Consider the following 20,372-nt stretch of genomic DNA (forward strand, 5'->3'; position numbering starts at 1 on the left):
CTCTTCTTCTTCTTCTTCTTCTTCTTCTTCTTCTTCTTCTTCTTCTTCTCTCTCTCTCTCTCTCTCTCTCTCTCTCTCTCTCTGTATGTGTGTGTACGTGCTTGTTCATGTATGTACATATGTGTACAGAGGCTCAAAGTAGATGCCAAGGAACTTAGGGAGTCTTCCATAATCTATCTTTGAGGGTAGATCTCTCAATCAAACCCGTAGCTCACTGATGTGGGGGCCTAATTAGTATTAGTTTTGTTTTGTTTTGTTTTGTTGTTTTGTTGTTTTTGTTTTGTTTTGTTTTGTTTTTGTCTACTTGACACAAGCTGGGGTCATCTAGGAAGACGGAGCCCCTTTTTTTCTTTTCGAAATTAAGTAATTAATTGAGTAAGTAAGTAATTTTTGAGACCAGTGTCTCACTATGTAGTCCTAGCTGTCCTGAAAGTCCCTATGTAGACTAGGCTGTCTCCAGACTCACAGGTATATACCAGACTCTTCTTCGGAGTGCTGGGATCAAAGGCATATGTCCGTATGCCTGGCCTAGGAAAGGGAAGCTCAGTTGAGCTGCTGCTGCCGTCAGATTGCCTACAGGCATGTCTGCAGGGGTCTCCTTGATAAAAGACTAGTGTGGGAGGACTCAGCCCACCTTGAGTGGTGCTACCACAGGGAAGGTGTTCCTGGGTTATGGAAGAATTCAACCCGGTAAGCAATGGTAAGAAAGCCAGTGAGTGCTATTCCTCTCCAGGCTGGGCTTCAGTTCCAGCCTCCAGATTCTCACCCTGAGTCCCTTCCCTATGGACTGTGATGGAGAAGCATATAAGTCAGGTTGATTCTGATCATGGTCTTTATCATGACAGTACGAAGCAATATGTGACAAGACCTTCATCCCTGCCTTCCCATAATGCTCACGGCATTTACTTGGGTTCTGAGCCCCAATTCTCTTGCTTCGGTAGCAAGTGTTTTAACCATCTGAGCCACATTCAAAGCCATAACCTTCGTTACGGGGAATGTCTACCTGAAAGCATGGAGAACTCCCCTCAGTTGAGTATTAACACTACCAGACAACTCTCTGGGGACACGTGGGGCTGAGTGGGGGGAACTCTGGGGGATTTTAAAAGGCTTGAGTGTGTGACTACAGGGCTAAGAACTTGCCTCAGATGAACAGAGACTGCAGAAAGGTGGCTTTAGGCTCCCCAAGAGATACATCATGATGATCAGAAGCCAGCCAGAGATGAGCTGCCTCCGAGGACAGAGAACTCTCCTCATGAGGAGGACCAATGAACGAGGGGCTGGCTGCCTGCTTATCAGGGGTCAGCAAGGAGGCAAGAATAGTAGAAGACCTGAGGTCTTCTCATGCTGAGATTCTGAAATGTTACCATCATACCCTCGTGCTTCAAGAAAGCATTTGAGGCAACTTTGATAAGCACATAACGCTGTTTCAGAGCACACACAGGTGTCTTGGGAATAAAGGGGATTAAGGACAGTTAGTGTGGGAAGACAGGTAAACAGACAGAGGAGTGATCTGATAATGTGTAGCAGGCCAGAACAGTCTGCCTTAGGGGTCAAAAAGAGGATTCTGGATGCAAGCGGATCAAGAAGCACTCAGGGAAAAAAAAAAATGTAGGCTGTAGACAGCAGAGAGATACCATGTGGAGGGCTCATGTTCCCAGTGACAAGACAGTAAGTACTCAGAAAGGTCGACATAAATTCTAGATTTGAAAAAGTGGGAACTGCCCCCCACCCGGGGGGGTGTTGCATCTCACTCTAGCCTGGTGCCAAGAAGGGCTGCTTTAAGGAAGGTTTGCTTGGCAGTCCAGGGTCTCAAAGAATATGTCTCTGGCCACCAAGTCTACCGTCTGCTTTCCTGTTCGGCATGGCAGCGGTACAGGTGTGAGAGAGCTGTCCTCCTGCCTCAGTGTGAGTACTACAGATTCCACAGGGCTCTGAAGCAGAAGTAGGCAGCTTGACTTCTGAGGTGCGGGAACACAGAGAGGCTCTGTCGTTGCTCAGATTAAAGGTATGAAGTGGAAAACAGGTGTGATACACTATTTATCTCTCCCTGACAAGCAAACAGCACTCGGCGACTATGATCCATCTGCTGCATTGCTCTGCTACACTGGTTGTCTGCACAAACAGTCTCTCCGAAGGGAAAGGGGAGTCTTAGTGTCTGCCCCTGCCATTGCAGTGGGGAAGACAAATGCTTAGTTTGTGGCTGGCCTGGCTGAGATGTGCTGCCTATCCCACCTGTCCATGTCATGCTTCCATTCATCTGTTTAAGTTCAGGTTTGTTTCCAACCACTGGCAGGTGTGAGTGCCGTGTGCCTTTGTCTCTTTTACTCCTTGTGGTCAGATAGCCTTCTTCTCCTTTCATTGAGCCTCTTCCTGTTCTTCTCTGGCTAGCTTTTCCCCACTCCCTAGGGATCTCCATGGAACCTCTGTGCTTCCCTCCAGCACGGTGTTTTTAGCACATCCTTAGAATTCTTTATTTCTTAGCCCATTTTTTTTTTCTATTAGACTGGAAGCTACAGTTTGGTTAGGCAAGGTCCAACACAGAGCCTTGCATGTTTCACACCCTCAGGAGTGCTCAGGTACCAGCTAGCTCTACCATTTCTAGACAATACCACTAAAGCATTTGAGGAACCATATTTGTTCTTGGGAGTTGTGTGAAATTTGGGGGGGTGGGGATTGTGTTCTCTTTTAAAAGAAGATGCAAACCAGAGCTTTGTCATAATCATGGTTAAGTCTTGGTGGTTTATGAAGTGTTTTTCCTTTGCTTTATATCGTCATCTCATTCTGACTATCTTCAGGGCATGGAGGATGTGACCACATGAGCTTACTAGAGGAGGATGACTCTGGCGAGCAAGAATGTGGTCTGTAGCTGTTAACTGGTAGTGTGACTCTAATCTATTGAACCTCTTTGTGCCCCAGTTCTCTGGTCTTGAAGATGGGAATAATGTTTCTATTAGTGAGTCTCTGAAAAGAGTGTACAACGCGATGAAGTATCCGATGTGCCTTCGCCATTGTGGTTGCCTCACTCACTCCAGGTTCCGTGACTAGCAACTCACGGATCAGGTCTTTGAAAGCTAGATGGGCATACTCAAATCTACATGTGCCTACGTCATCATGCCAGTGGTGCTGGGCAGAGAAGCACTCATCACATGTCATTAGGATCAATGGTGGTCCCCCAAAGAACCTTGCAAAGGTTGCCCTCCAGTGATGTCCTCATTACACAAAAAAACTCAGAGAGTGGTGGCCATGTGGTGTACTCACAATGGCACTATTAGGGCTGCATTCCAGCCTTCTGCCCAGCTGATGAGAGATGACCTTTAGATTCTCTGCTTTTGCACAAGGATACTGGCCATGAGAAGGAGCAATGTGTGGGAGGCCAGGCTCTGAAGGGGAGACTCCGTTAGCTGGAATCCCATTTCTGTCCAGCTTCTGTCTGGACAATTGCTTGACTTCACCGTGCTTCAGTTTGTCTACCTAGAAGGTGACGATAGCACAGTCCCCTCCTGGGGCTATGGTGAGATGTTATGTTAACAGCTCACAGAAATGTTATTCAAGGCCCAATACTACCACTTATTGCTGGTTTGGGAAGTGCTGCAGGTTTCTAAGGGCTCTGAGCTCCTGAGTCTCAATATGAAAGATCTTAGACTGGAGGCTGCAGGTAAGTTTGTGATGATAGCTTCTCTGCATCAATACTTTAGCGCTATAATATGCCAGGACATGGGTGAGTGAAGCCAGTATAGGCAACACCCAGACTGCAGATAAGTAAGTATCCAGGGAGGGTAAACCAAGGCACCCAAAGCCTATGCCCTCCTGTTATATTGCCTGAAAAGCTAAGGGTGGGAAGAATTATAATACCATATCAGATTTTTCCTTTAAGTATGAAGCTATTTTCAATGATATTAGAAGTGGAAATTCAAAAATCAGGACAAAGTCAGAGGATGGCACTGAGTGACTCTCAATTCCATGTGTATGCAAATGACTTAAGGGGAATGGGGATGGAGCCAAGACACCAGGAGTCTGTCAGTCAATCAATACCATCCATCACCGTGAAGCCTGGTTGTCATGGTAACTGGGGGATAAAGCCTGGAGCTTGTTAGAATCCAGCTACTGTCTGTTCAGGGTGACTGGTTGGTTAGCGGGCACAGCAAAAGACCTGCTGGGCCATTCCAGACTGCTTAGCCATGAGTATAGGACTCTTCACAATCACATTTCTGTCTACCTCACCCTTCTCACTGTCCAAAGGAGCTGTGACAACCCCTTAGGAAAACACGCAACTCTGCAGAGAACCAGGAAAGCTCCAAAGAATGTGTGCCAAGTTAGGATTCTGATTTGCAGTGGGCTTTAGCCTCCATCCTTGGGCAGGACTCTGCAAATTTACCAAACAACGGAACCCATCTGGAAAGAGGTACATGCTATAGAGTGAAACGCATATTTAGGTCTAAAGGCCACTGAAGCTCTTAAAGGCAGGCATCCAGTCCAGAAATGGAAGGATAGAATGATTGCTTAGAAGTCTTATATAAGCTAGGCAGAAACCTAAGATTGAGCATCCATCAGATAGGCAAGGAAGGACTGAGAGGGACTGCAGAATCCCAAAGAGAATGTGAGAATGTTCAGGGATGAATGTGTCTCAATATAGCACTGCAACCTAGATGGAGGTTAAGTAGAGTATGGACAAGACCAATGCATACTTATATGGATGCTGACCATCTTTCCCAGCACCAGGGACCCTCCAAGTTAGTGCTCATCTTTTTATGCCCTTTGTAGCTGGCTATCTTCTCTGGCTTTTGAGGCCCACAATGACTTCATTCCTGGCCACTGTTGTCATTACTCTTCCTAACATAACCCACACAGGACCAAGGCCTCCTCAACTGAATTGAACATGAAGCGGGCCTGGACGCTGGCCTGCTAGCATTCACCCTTCCTACTAGTTTCAGCCACTCTCATGTGACTTCCTGAAAGTTTGAATGTCATCAGAGGCTGAAAGCTGGGTTGGTCTCTCCTTTGAGCTTTTGCTTGTGTCTGTTTCTACTCTAGAATGGTGTTATAGAGACCTCCAGATAACGGCACATTGCTCTAGGGCAGGGATCTGGATCCTTCACCTCTATGGACCGGAAATCATGGGTGCTCAGTGCAGATTTACAGTCTGTATGGCTTGTCCTGGACCTCCAGCTTGCTAACAAAACATTTGGGAATGTCTCATTTGTGAGTTTATCCCTTACAGCAAATCTCTGTAATAGGATATATTTTGTACAAAGTTCTAGAGAAATATATACTACTGATTCTCTTTCTTTGGAAAGCTCCAACTAATATACTTCCTGGTGCCTTTTTTGTAGCTATTGGTCATTTTCCTTTATTAGTATGGTTTGGTATATGTGCATAATCAATGGAGCACAGCATACTAAGGCAGAATTTTTAATAGTCTTTTGACTATCTCTAAAAGTAAGAAATACATTTTACAATGGAATCCAGCTTCCACACATTCAGCTAAATAAAGTTTTAGTACTTACTCATATTTTGAGTGACATACATGATTCTGCATCATACCATATTTTAGTGTGTTGGTGATAATTTAATGCTATTAATGATCTACTAAATTTCTTTGACAAACCACTAATAGGTTATATTGTGAGGTTTGAAAATCCTGAGAATATAACACCTTTGAGACACAATAGAATTGCTGGTTAAGATTACAGTTTCCAAGACTGACACCTGATTCCAGTGATACATAGATATACATCTTTGAGATAGATGCAAGACACTGGGGAAATTATTTGACATTTCTGAACATCAGTCCTTTGTAAAGTATACATTTTATTTTACTTTTCACAAATGCCTTCTCATTAACTGAAATAATGAATTTAAATTTATTAGCCCAATGTCAACCTCTCAGCAGACGCCCAGGAACTGTTGGTTGGCCTTACCACCATGTCTATGGTGTTGTATAACATCAGACTGAATGGAAGAATGTATCGCTGTATGGGAAAAGAGATACATATTTGGAAGATATACAAACTCTAATTCAGAAGACCTTGGATCAGCACTGAGTCACGTTACAGTGTTTACTTAAGCTCTTTGGGCCTCAGATTTCTCTCTAAAAAAATTAGAGGAAATAATAACACAATTCCTCATGAAACTATTACAGAGATTAATTTGAATACCAGATGTGATTGTATATTTGCTTTACAAATATTAGGTGCTACTACATGTAAATATATTTTATTAAAATCAAATACTTTGGTTGATTCTAGGTATGGTGAATGAAAATTTAAATCATTAGTCACTTTGGGTGGCAACTCATTTGGCTACCCACAAAGTAAATCATCCATGACTATAATCAGGTGATTATAACAAAGAGAAACCCACTGCCTTCTCTGGGCCCCCTGATGAGCAGGAATACTTATTAATCATGTTGGTATCTGGACAGTGCCTCCCATGTTAAGTGTGTTTAACAAATGTTTATTTAATAGAGAGCTAAAGGGATGAATGAATAAGGAAGGCAGGAGGGTGGGAGGAAGAACAAGGGAAGCAATAATTAATTCTACCCTTGTGGCTTGTTCTAAGTTGTGTTTTAGTGGTGGTCAGCTGGCCCAAGGACCCTGATGGAAGAGGATGATCAATGAAGGGTCAGATGAACTACACTCTTGCTGGAAGGGCCTTTCCAGGGTCACTGTTATCTGGCATCCATCAGGGGCAAGGATGATGGAGAACACACGCTGATTCCGACAGAGTTGTTAACACTTTGAAAGATAGTGATGAGAATCCCAAGTGACCTTGACAAATGAGAAAAACAGACCCTCCCAAACTGGATGAAGCTCTGGAGACAGAAATGAATGACCTTGATTGAAAAACTGGGCAGGTGGGGGAGGAGACATGATGGCTGAGGCTTCGGGTCTACAGACGAAACATCAGCCACAGCGGGCAGGACATAATGTTAGTGATTTCCCTTCTGTTTGAGCAATGTCTCAGTACTGGCCAGCTGCAGAACCCTGTGATATAGGTCTTCTTCTTATCCCCACTTTAGAGATGAGAGAACAGTTAAGATTACGTTCAGAAGCTGGAAGGCTGGGAAATTGGAAGGCACACAGTAACAATGTCACTGCCATGCTCTGACTGTAGTTCATCCCATGAAGATGAACTCATGATGAAATTCTATTCTCAGTATTGTAGTCTTGGGGTGGGGGGGGGCTCTCATAAGTGACGGTGGGTGCATTCATTCTTTCCCTTCTGTGTACCCACTTGCCTTTTGGTTGTTCTGCCAAGTGATGGTGCAATGTGAACTCTTACCTATGCCAGGTGTTTAAACTACCTGACCTTTAGAATCATGAGTTCTAAATCGGTCTTCTAGGTACGTAACCTTGTCAGGTATTCAGTTATAGATCCAGAAAATGGACAAAAACCAACGACAATTTCATAGCTCAAGAATGGATAACACTTCTGAATTTCCTTATCAGGCTCTGGGCTGGATGCTGATTTAAAACAAATCTGCGGGGCTAGAGAGATGGCTCAGTGGTTAAGAGCACTAGTGGCTCTTCCAAAGGACCCAGGTTCAATTCCCAACATCCACATGGTGGTTCAAAACTATCTAAAAGTCCAGTTCCAGGAGACCTGACACCCTCACATAGACATACATGCAGGGAAAACACCAATATATATATAAATAAAAATAAATGATTAAAACAAATCTATAAAGTACATCTTTCATTGTCTCATTTGGAAGAGAAGGGAACTGCAGTTCAGAAACATTAATGAATGTGTCCGTGGGCCACATGGCTAATAAGTGGCACACACACACACAGCCCAGCAGTTTGATTCAGAGCTGTTTATTGGAGGAGTTGGTGGTCTAGCAGTTAGCATAGCTGCCATCCAGATCTGACTTTAACAACGTTTTCTGAGCACTTACTGGAGTCTGAGCACTACACTAAGTGTTCTTTGCAAATAAGTTCATTTGCCCATCCTTAACCATGAGGGGGAAGGATAATATATCCAGCTTGCAGATGAGATTGGATTTTGTGTGATTAAGTAATCTACTCAGAATGACACAATTAATGAGTAACTAGTCCCATGATTTTAACCGGCCAATTAAATAATCATATCAATATCTTGCATTAAAGGGGGAAACACCTATTGAATGTTTACCATGTCATCATGTTCATGAAATCATTCTTGAATAAACCTTTACTGCCATCCTCATTTAGGCTTTGAAGCGGAGCGGTGAAAGGAGCTCTGGTGGTGATTGGTCAGAGTCACCCAGAATGGAGACGGCCCCCCTGGGTTTTTGACTTAAGTGTTTAGACTCTTTGCTTCCACAACAGGTCTGATTCTTAATTCACATGCCTTTAGTATTGACTGAGCCCACGTGAAATCATGGTTCACAACAGTAACTACTGTTTGGATGGTACCTTATTTATCATAGTGCTTTAGTCACTGTTGTATTGGTTAATTCTCACACTGTCTACCATCTCTCTCCATTATTCTTGGGATAGACTCTCTCCATGTAGACCAACCTGGCAAACCTTTTTACATCAGTCTTCTGAGTGCCAACACAAGCTGCATAGTAACAAATGTCACAAGTCCTTAGCTAAAAAGAAGGACTAAAGCAGACCACTGCCACATCATTCATTCCCAATGTCATTTGTGGGATAGCCATCCACCATTGCCACTTTCCTCATCTAAGTGTCCCTGGGGAGACTGACAGAGAAGGCAGAAAGTAGCCCAATCCGTGGTAGAAGCAGACACCCAGGGGAAGTAGAGACTGTGAAGACAGGAGTGGTAGCCAGTGATCGATGGGGAGGCAGAGAGAAAGCCAACAGGACTCACAGGCTGGGAGTCCTAAGACAGGCAACTGTCATGGAAAGGTATACGAGGATTTTAATTCAGAAAACCTTGAGTACTTTTAACCAGCTAAAACTAAGGAAACAGATTTCCCAGGATCACTGATGAATGAGAAAACTCATGTGAAATTACCTGAAATGGTGACATATAAATGTTGGTCACTTCCTACCTGTCAGTTCTAGGAAGCTGGGGAGTTCAGAAGATGCTTGTACAAGGTGAGAGGACAACTGTGGTCGTTTCTGACAACACCAGCCAAGACTAATGTCCTAAGCATGTCTTCATCTAATCAAGATTCGCTGTCACATGACTCAGATCTGTCATGTTCTTCTATTTCAGTTCTTTATCTCCTACCTGAACTCAGCAAAAGCCTCTAAGTGTTCGCCCTGAGTCCACCCTCGCTGCTTTCTATCTGTGATCCACATAGCAGCCAAACAGTCTATAGTCCAATGGGTCAGACGGTAGTGCACCCAGATGGACACCCATGTCATTGCAGATATGCTCCACCCTTCTTTCTATTATCAGGGGGTCTTTGAGAGACTTTCTATAGCTTTAAATGTTTGTTTATTGCTTTTTAACTTCTATGTATGTATGGCAGTTTGTATGTGAGTATGGGTGCATAAATACAGTTACCCAAGAAGTCAGAAGTATCAGATCCCCCTGGAGCAGGAGTTACAGGAAGTTTTGAGCAGCCCAACATGGATGTTGGGAAATGAACTCAGATCTTCTGCAAGAGCAGTATATCCTTTGTGGCTTAGCTATCTCTCCAGGCCCCACCTCTTAAAACCTTAGTCCTTTCCTGTTATTCTTCCCTTTGCTAAAAGGCTTCAGCACACATGCCTCCTTTCACTCTGAATCCCCTTACACACCTTCCACCTGCAGGGTCTTTCTCAAAGCCACCCACTTTACCCAGAATACCCTCTCCTGCTTCCGTGTCTCCTCATTATACTTTACCTCTTAGCATGGCTTGGATTGTATCACCTCAGAGAGACGATCTCTGAACACACAGAGCTAAGTGAGTGTTCCTTGCCAATGCATGCCATCATTCTCTGTTTCTACACCCTGTTAATGTTCTCTTATCATAAGTTGCAATTTTGTTGGTATCTTATCTTTGAGCTCTATGAATTGAACTTGCTTTCCATTAAGTGCCCCTTCTGTTAGACATCCTGGATAGGGCACATTCATGTCTCAAATGGATGACTTTGATATGGAAAATATACCAGTTTGTAATGAGGAAGATCAGATCAGATAGACAGATAGACAGACAGACACAGACAGACAGACAGACAGATGATAGATAGATAGATAGATAGATAGATAGATAGATAGATAGATAGACAGATAGATAGATTCATACACATATACATAGATTCATAGATAGGTACATAGATAGGTGATAGGTAGTAGGTGGATGGATTGACAGATAGATGATGGATTCAGCACCAGTCATTAGATCCCTGCTATGGTCCATGCACTGTGCTGGGAAATAAATGCAGAAAATGACAAAGCAGAAGTGCCTACCTATGCTCATGTTGTAGAAAGAGGGAGACCATAAACAAACAAGTATATCCATATGGTAGTGTGTTTTATTAACTCGACACAAACTAGAGTCACCTGGGAAGAAGGAACCTCAAACGAGGACCTACCTACATAAAGTTAGCATATCTGTGGGACATTTTCTTAATTGCTAATTGCCCACTATGGGCAGTGCCTTCCCTGAGCAGGTGGGCCTGTGCTACCTAAAGGTAGTTGAGAAAGCCAGGAGGAGGAAGCCCATACACTTGTTGTGTTCCTTGTTCCTTGTTGTGTTTGTTTCAGTTCCTGTTTGAGCTTCCCTCGGTGATGGACTGTGATGTGGAACAGTAAGTCAATTAAGTCCTTTCTTTCCACACTACTTTGGTCGTGGCATTTATCACAGCCACACAGAAGCTGGCTAGCACAAGTCAACTAAGGAGTGAGTAATGATTTCCTAAATTTAAGATAGAGCCACATAACGAAGAGGGCCTTGCCTCCCTGGTCAAGATGGGCCTCTCAGAAGTGTTGGCTTTGACACTGAGGCCTGAGTAGCAGGAACACTGCCATGGAAAACCTCGGAGGGAGGGGCAGCTGAGACAAAGGGGACAAGCAATCGGAAGAGCCTGGGTTAAAATGAGCCTGCTACATAACATTCCATAGAACAGAGATGATGACCAGAAAGCAAGAGAATAAATGAAAGAAAAAAAAAAAAAAAGCCCACTGAGTTCATACACGAGGTTGCAACAGAGCCAGGAGGTCAGATGTCTACCTGTACTTTGGAAGAAAGCCAAGAAGTCTCACCAGGAAGGAAAAGGATTTAGGATTTACAATAATAAAGAGCACCTGGTATCCAATACAGACACAGTAAATATATGAACAAACAGAAACTGTGAGGAAAGGGCAGAGGCAGGCCATGGTGGGTGGCACCTACACAAGGGCTACAACGGTGAGCTGATGTCTGTCCAGGGAAGGAAGCATCAGGATGAGAGAACGTGAATGGAGAGGAAGCAGAACAAACAAATAAACAAAAACAAACGAAAAACATCAGAACAGGGTCACTAAAGTGTGTGACCTATGTCAGGGGAACTGTCTGCAACGTGACCACATTCCAGACAAGTCAGAATGGAGAGCGTGCTCCCAGCCTAAGACAAAGGGCATGTCAAAGAAGGAAACAAAAACATATCCAGATCCACAAATTCAGGCCACAGATATAATGATTCCTGCAGTGGGTAGTCACATGAAGCCCTTAGGAAGGAAGGTTTAGGATCACAATGGAGTCTTATGTTGCCTCCCCCAAATGCAGTCTTCTCAAATATATATTTGAAGTATGGTGCCATGCTATCTTTGGGGGAAAAGCATTTGATCTAAAGGACATATTAGAAGAAAACAGCCTTGTGCATCCTCTGGGACAAACCCAGAAAGGATCTGAGGCAAGCCCAAGGACAAAGGAGTCCCCATTGCAGAGCAGTATGTTTACTGAAATCGTCCCGAACCAAGGTCAGCCATGAGTGTGCCCCTCTTAGAATGTCTAATGGAAACCACACTTAATAGAATATAAATTAAAGTCATAGAGATCAAGAAGGTGAAAAGGGCAGGGACAAAGAAGAAGTAGAGAGAGAAAAAAAGACATATACCTAGCAAGAAAGGGAATGTGGGGTTTGGGGGTGGGGTGGGGTGGGTGGAAAAGAAGGCAGCGGAAAACAGTCAGACATCAGATAGGGGAAAAGGCATTCACGCTGCTGTTTGTCAAAGGGAAAGAAGGTAGAGATGGTTTTGTTCTTTGTAGGTTAATATGTAAATGACATTCTGATTTATTAGCGGTCTCCAGCAGATGAGGTGATGATTAGCACATTTCCATATTTATAGAAAAGCAACACTAACTTTTTGGATTTATAGAAAATCAGCCCTTCACAAATAGCAAATTGTGCTATTATCGACATATGGTTTTCTATAAACAGAGCTGAGGTAATTATCCCGGGACAATTTGTCGGTGGGCTCCTTTTGAATATTAACCACTTTGGAAGCCCATTTCTGCCCTACATTGTTTTACAGAGGAGGGGCACCAGAAACCTGAGGCAACTCATTAGTAACCCAACACTAAAGATAGGAGCCTAAACCACAAGAGAAACACTATAGGGCCAAGGCCCTGAGGTCAGATCCCTATAGCCTTGGGCAAAGTAATTCACCTCCCAGATGAGCCTCCGTGCTCTCATGGCTAACATTTGTACAACACTATCCTCTATGTGTTGTTACAAAATTAAATGAGAAGAGAAACAAAAGGAGTTATGTGGGGAATTTAATACTTGCTCAATACTTCCTTCCTCTCTTGCTTTTTTGAATTACTTAAAAAGGGACTCACTTAAATAGATTTTGAAGCTCTTTTTACAATAATCTTATGTAAAAGATTATTTTACATTTTGTATTTCAGTATGACAGTGCACATATATACGTCTTTATTTAAGTGGAAAAGGTTTCCCAAATCAATGACTTGTCGTTGGTTCCTAACATCTACTATTCTGTTTTGTGTTTTATCCTTTGTTACTGATGTTACTCAAAAAAAAAACCGTCCTTGTAATCTGTGCACTGACTTTGATACCTGATACTGCATTACAACCCACAGCTTGCAAAATAATGGGCAGTGGGCACCATTATATCCTGGGCACAAGTATAGTAAACTTTCAGAAGCATGCCTTGCATTATCCGCCCCCCCCCTCGCTGCCACACACAAAAGTACATACATAGAAGAACAAATTAAAAATGAACTAGGCTAGCCAAGAGTCTGAGTTAATACTTCCTGTCTTGCTTTGTACATTTGCTTTATCTTGGGCCTGTGTGAGCATTAAAGAGACAGAAGAGCATAGGGCACAAGGTTCTTGCTTTCACTGATGTTGCTATCTAGAGGGGGAAGACATACTAGTAGATGGAAAATCATTTCAAAACTCAAGTATGAGTCCTTTATATGAGCAAGTTGAAGAAGAGGAGTGGACAGCCTGGCATCTTAAAGCTGGGCATGTGAACTTGGTTTTGCAGTAGGGGGGGTGGATCTTACAACCTGTGATCGCTATGGATTAGGTCAGTGGTTCTCTGTAGGGGGTACCAGAATCGCATGCAGGGTCATGTGAAAACTCAGACAACGGAGTGTACACTCCAATAGAGCTTCCTTTGTTAGGATTGGGACAAAGGCTTGAAAATCCACCTTTCTTATGAGTTATTGGGTAGGGGGATCACAGACTGAGTATACTCCAGCAGTGTTTCCTTCAGGGCTGGGGTGAAAGCCTAGGAAGTCATCTTTCTGATGAGCTATTAGGTGCTGTGGTGTGGCTGGCTTTGAGCTCACAGTGAGAACCACTGTGGGTTAAATGGGAGTCATGAAGGCTGATGACGGCACGCAAAGGGTTTCAGATGCTATTCTTCATCTTTCAGGATGTTAATCATTTGATCTGTGAAGTATCTATCTGTTGGTGGCAACTGCTAAGAGCAATTGGAAAGGCTAATCCAGAAGTTGGTGACATAAGTAAAAAAAAAAAAAAATGAACATTCAGCCTATCACAGAAAGGTGGTGGTGGAGGGAGAGGATGGAAGAGGAGACTAAGGACAAAGGAATTTAGGATTAACTAACTGCAAAGAAGTTTCTTTACCAAGAACTCTATAGTCAAAACAAGTCTTCACATTTTAAATAACAAAACTCCCCAAATTCTTTCTTTATGGAGAGGTAACTGTAAGGGTATAGGAAGAACACAGTTTAGGGGACCAAGCTAGTCTAAGTTCAAGCCCTCCCTTTGGTACTCCTTAGCAAGGCATTCTAATGCCCCTTGCCTCCCTGGAAATGATAACGCACTACCCCAGAGTCAGAATCAGTAGACACTAAAAGCGTGCTGTGGTGGTTCATTTTAACTGCCAAAGTGGCAGTCTAGAATGACTGGTGAAGTCAAATAAGGGGTTGTCTAGATCAAGTTAGCCTGTGGGTACATCTATGAATGGTTCTCTTGATTATTTTGATTGGAAAGGGAAGACCTGCCCACTGTGGGTAAACTATCCCCTTGGTAGGATCTGGAGTTCTACATGGGTATATATAAGCACAAGTATTGATTGCATTCATTTCTCTTGACCTTTTGACTATAGATGCAATTTGACCCTTTGTCTCAAGGTCCAGCCACTGTCATTTTCCACAATAGACTGAAACCTGAAACTGTGAGATAAATCCTCTGTCACCTAAGTTGCTTTTGATGGGGTATTGTATCCCAGAAACAACAAATGAAACTAAGACACACGTCCTTCTATGTGTGCTGCCCACTGTGCATGTAGGTCTGGATCTACTTACCTTCAACTTTCATTTTCTCTTTGTCAAGCACCATAACATATTCATAAATGCCACCCATGGTTCCAGAGGTGATGTAGTGGGTGCCATAGTCATTGATGAACTTGGCATACATGCCATAGTTGAACTGCTCCGGGAGCTCCATTAATGACTGCAGCATTCCTTCATCCAGCACAATATTGCTCCTTCTCATCTTAAAATGTGCAGTCTGTACCTTTGTAGACACTCTCATGAAGCCGTATCTCTTCCGACAGCATCCAAATGAGGCAATAAATAAATAAATAAATAAATAAATAAATAAATAAATAAATAAAAGGAAACACAAGCTCATCAACACATGTGATAATACAGTGTTAGATTTGACAAGCATATCTTAGATACCAGTGTAGGAAAGACTTCTCCCATGTATTCCCCTCTGTTCTTTGCCCACCCAGGTCTTGTTCACAGTAATTGCACACAGATTCGGTACTGAGGGGCAAATGTCTGGTAGACAGATGAGCATGCAAACCTTCCTATCCCTCTTATGGGAGGGGGAGTCTTGTTTTAGAAACCATGGAAGTCAAATTAAGAGCATCTAGCTGATCTTCTTTAATCTAACCATTCTATGTATTTTTCCTATATGTTCTAGGTAACTGTGCAAAGACTGGAGGAGGGGCAGAATGATAGACATTCTAGTCTCACAGTGCGGCTCTATTCCATTTGTGATGATGAGTCTGTGTGTAAAGGCATAATAAAAAACAAACACGATCACCACTGATCAGACGTTTCCAATTACACAAGCAAATTAAGGTTCAATTACTACTGTACTTTTTAATGCAATTAAGGTAATACGTGTTCAGTGTAGATTATGGGATACTGAGAGGCGCAGACTTTATGTTTTAATACCTTCTCATTATACTTGTCTAACTTTCTCAGGAATGAGGATGCTTTGGATCCGGATCCAGACACGTCTACTGAGACAGGACTTTTTATTGGGGCTACGCCAACAGTTACGCCACCTGAGTGGAACTTGGCATTCTTTATGTTTAAAAAGAGTTCATTTGCATCGTCATAAAACTCTGAGGAGAATAAAGTATCCGCCAGGGCCTGAAAAGAGAAAACTCGATGTTAGCTTTGTGCCTGGTTCTTAACTCAGGTGTGCCATCAGGATCTTTGGTTTGTAAGATGCCTGGAGATTGCTTTCAAAAGCAAACCCATGCATCAGATTGATCCTCACTAAAGTAGAGAAAATCCAACAATGTTCTACTTTGCGTTAAGTGGAACTTCTGAAATATTTATTCGCATACTACATACACACCTGCTTGTTCCTGCATGTAGACAGTTGTGTTAAAACATTATGTTCAAAGGACAGATTTTCTTGGGAGTGAAGGGTTGCTCATTTATGAAAGGGGGGCCCTTGCTTGAACTACAAAGAAATGCTGAAATCTAGAGGACTTGGCATTGACCTGCATGGAAAGTGGTCAAGAAGGCCGGGTGGCAAGCAATAGTCCCAATAAGTGAGGTTTGGTGCTGCCCACAAATGTCCAGTTATTTCTTTCCGCACACTCAACAAGGTTGCATTTCCCGGGTGACTTAAGCCAGGCCAGTATTTTATCCTATATTTGAACAATAGAAGTACAACTTCAGAGCTTGTGAGCCTGAGAACATGTGCTCCCCTACACTCCCATCTCATCACCCTCAACACTGAACATACATGTGCAGCAGGCCAGAAGGAGCCTTCAGTCACCTGAAGCCCTGTGGAGAATAAAAGCCTTCAGAGCAAGCTATCTCCCCGACAGGTGGCTTCCGCCATCTCACCCTATACTGCCTCCATAAGACTTACTTCAAAGTGGTACTTAAGGAAGTTGTAGGGCTTCCGAAAGTATTTCTCGTCATCTCCATAGTAGAGGCGCTCACAGGTGGGGTCGTACTGCAGTTTTCTCCAGTCTCCATTGTACACAGTTTCACACCGGCCCCCATAATACTTAGCATCGTAAACACTCTGGGCTTCTTCTTGAGTCAGGATGTTGTACCTAAGTTGGAAAAACAATATCTTGAAAAAAAAAATCTTTTCAAAGGCAAAGAAAATGCAACATGCCATCCTATATATAGGCCCTTTGTTTTACAATCTACCTAATGCTGTGACCCTTTAATACAGTTCCTCATGTTGTGGCGATCCCCAACCATAAAATTATTCCTTTGCTACTTTATAACTGTAATTTTGCTACTGCTAGAAATAATCATGAAAATATCTGATATGCAGGATATCCCATATGCAATTCCTGTGGGGGTCAGGACCTACAGGTAGAGAACCACACTGCTCTAGAACATACTGTAGTTAGTAGGTTGAGGGGTGGTTTTTTAACAAGTACATTTGATGGAGCCCTGGTGTTCCCTCAAGTAGGCAATACTGAAAGACTAGGTGGACTAGGCCCGAGTCCCAGGTAGCTGTTAGCCAGAGCATCTGGGCCAGTGTCCTTAGGAGGCAGTTCTGATTAGCTGTTAAGTTACAGGGTAATGTGTATGGATTTTTCTAAGAATCCAAGCATAGAAGCCAGTTAAATTAGTGCCACAGACAGCTGTGTGAGCATAGGCAAATCATCTCATCTCTCTGCCCCACTTTAGTCATCTGTTAAAAGCAGTTAGTAAAAGTACTTCCCCCCTAGAGTTAGCTACACGTAATCTATGTTAAAGTATCCTAGACAGGCTTGGCATATATCACACTGAATAGACACTGTCATGGTTTGAGTGGGAATGGCCCCATTACCTCATGTATATAAATGCTTGTTTCCCAGTGTTTTGAACTATTTGAGGAAATATTAGGAGGTGTGACCTTGTTGGAGGAGGGTATGTCACTGGGGATGGTATTTGAGGTTTCCGAAGCCCACACCATTCCAGTCTAGTTCTCTCTCCTTCCTGTGGATCAAGTATAAGTTCTCAGCTACCACTCCAGCACCATGCTTCCTACCATGAGAGGTCATGACTCTAACCCTCTGGAAGCATGAGCCCCAAATGAGACACTTGGTTTTATAACTGCCTTGGTCACACTGTTTTAATCATAGCCATAGAAAATTAACCATGATGGATACCCTCTGCTGCTAATTTTAGTATTATTTCAGAAAACGGTTCTGCTACTAAAAAGTGAATTTGAATAACTATATATGTGTAAGGCTCCAATCTTCAGAAAATTCACTGTCTTTGAGGCAGTCTGGAATGATGAATGTGCACTCGGTGACTATCAGGGAGATCCTTGGGTAATTTCCAGCTCTGCCACTTACTCTAACTAACTGTAACTTTGTCACCATAGTGTAGACATCAGGAATGATTAAGAGTTCTAAGACTGGGCATAAACGTCTCTTGTGTAAAGGTACTGCTTCTTCTTGACTCCCAAATTCTTAAGTAGCCTTTGACACTCAACTCAAAAGTTGTCTTTTGAGTTGTTCTAGTTAGTGCTTCCCCCTAACCCCTGTGTTCCTGGCAGTCGATACTTAATCTTCTGCCTGGCACTCGTGTGACTGTTCATGCACTCTGTGACAGGCACAAAGGCCAAAGACGAACAAAAGATAAACTGTGGCTACAATCTACCTCAAAGAATAAGTGGATAATTACATAGCGTCTGACATGCCTTATCAATTCAAAGTATGTGAATGCCCATCTTCATTTCCTTTCTATGTCTCTTTCTTATTAATAAAAGTCATGTAATAATAGCTATGATCAATTAAATACATACTAAACTAGAGGTTTAACACACATTAACTTTAGATTTCATGACAACTTGGCAAATGTAGAAGTTGAAGTGGAAGAAAGAAAGAAAGAAAGAAAGAAAGAAAGAAAGAAAGAAAGAAAGAAAGGAAGGAAGGAAGAATAATTTGCCTATCTATAGTCACAATGGATTTCTCTCCAAGTTGTTTTTGGCACTAAATTCTGTTTCTGTGTCTTTATCCCCATCCTGCAGTTTCAATCTGCCATCCACTGAGCAGGTTTCTGTCCATTGTTTAAAAGTGCAGCCTCTGATATACACCAAATGAAACCTCAGAGCATCAGTCAGTCTCAAAATTGTATGTAAACATTAAGCCTACTACATGTGGAAAGGCTCCAGTGGAAATGAAAAGTACAGTAAGAATTCTACTCTCTGAGAAATCTAGGCATGTGCACAAAGGGGTAAGTGGCCAGCCCAATTAAATCGTTTCCTTTATAAGAGTTGCCCTGGTCATAGTGTTTCTTCATAGCAATAAATCCTAAGATAGCTGTATGTTGGAATAGTAACAGAAGATATTCTGTGAACTGTAGGGACTATGGTTGTTCAAGCATACCCAAGAGCAGGTGAGAGACACTCCTAGATTTTTCCAGAAATCATGTCCTACAGTCCTATTAATGGGAAATTTGGGGTGCTTTAAAAATATCAGATTGGTGCCTTAAACTTCAGAAATCAATTTTTTCTTTAGTTCTAGAGTCAAAATCAAGGGATTAATTTTTAGGTTGGTTCCAGTTTTGGGGCCTGCAATCAGATGCTCTTTTCGTGTCCTTATGTAGATTCTTGTCAGTACAGTTGTGAAAACAGAGTGCAGTATCTCTTTATACCAATCCTTGTGGATAGGGAAGCGTTCCTGGAAGTAGCTAGATACCAATCCTTATGGATGATTTAATTCAACCTGAATTGTTCCCTCAAATCCCCGTCTGCAAATGTAATCACTTTAGGTGCGTAGGGTTCTGACATAAGTGGACAGGACCACAATTCAGTCCACAGCACTAGATAAGAAGTCAACCATAGTAGGATATAACTGAAGACACTCTAGNATAACTGAAGACACTCTAGGAAAAAAAAAAAAAAAAAAAAAAGAAACAAACTGATTAATGTGCAGGAAGACCAAGCATGAGGCATGTGGGCAAGTGAGCCTGGATGTGAGGTGTACGGTGAAGATAAATTAGAATGGGGGCTAATTTCAGCTCAACAGAAGAACTGTGGTCTGAGAAGTGATTCAAGCAACAAGGTAGAGAGAGGGCCAAGGTTCCGTCTCACGCAGAAGCCCATTTTCTTCACTGTTAGACTGTCCAGAGTGTGCCATGAGCAAGGCTATTAGAAAGGTCAGATGCATCTGGGGAGAGCTGCCCTGGGGGACATCTAAGAAGACTTCATGGCAGACAATAGCCTTGTAAATGAAAGAAATTGGGCTGAGAGGAGAGGGCCTGTAGACAGGGAAGGAGGACCCTTGGGTTGAAAAAGATAGAAAGTGTGGGTGATATCACATTACCAGGGTGATGCAAGCTCCCTCAGGAGGCAAGAGCTACTTCCAGGAACCCTTCAGAGGCACTTTCCAGAACAGGTCTATTCTGCCTCATGCCCATAATGAAAAAGGGACCATTTTCTTCTCTCGAACATCCCCCAAGATGGCCACTTACCCCAAGGCTGCCCTTTCAGATCCTGGGATTGGTTCATACTGGCGGCAGTCATCCTCAGTGACCCTGACATCCTCACAGTCTTCCTCATCAGAGCCATCGAGGCAGTCGTTATCTCCGTTACACACCAGGTGGCGTTTCAGGCAGCGACCTGAGGGATATCAGGCTGAGGAGGCTTCCTGGACCGTATTCCTCAGCACTGTTGGTTAGTCATGAGGCTGGCCTACTTTTACCCTCTTACCTGTCCTGTTCTCTCTGCTTGCACCTCCTCTTCCGTCCTCCCAAGTTCTCTAGTTGTGTGCTGTATCCCTTAGCTCAGGTCCACCCTTAGCTTGCA

The 20,372-nt window shown here is 43.0% G+C and overlaps 1 protein-coding gene across 1 annotated transcript in view; it reads right to left on the reverse strand.

The window, feature by feature from the left end:
- C8a (complement C8 alpha chain) overlaps positions 1 to 20,372 on the reverse strand; it is a 51,346-nt gene that overhangs the window by 15,992 nt on the left and 14,982 nt on the right. The window contains exons 4-7 of the mRNA XM_021200937.2: positions 20,039 to 20,186; positions 16,482 to 16,671; positions 15,545 to 15,745; positions 14,663 to 14,903 (exon numbers count right to left, since the gene is read on the reverse strand). Of these exons, the coding sequence (XP_021056596.1) occupies positions 14,663 to 14,903; positions 15,545 to 15,745; positions 16,482 to 16,671; positions 20,039 to 20,186 (780 nt within the window). The remainder of the gene's footprint in view (positions 1 to 14,662; positions 14,904 to 15,544; positions 15,746 to 16,481; positions 16,672 to 20,038; positions 20,187 to 20,372) is intronic.

The sequence above is a fragment of the Mus pahari genome, chromosome 6 (assembly GCF_900095145.1).
Source record: "Mus pahari chromosome 6, PAHARI_EIJ_v1.1, whole genome shotgun sequence".
Taxonomy (NCBI): domain Eukaryota; kingdom Metazoa; phylum Chordata; class Mammalia; order Rodentia; family Muridae; genus Mus; species Mus pahari.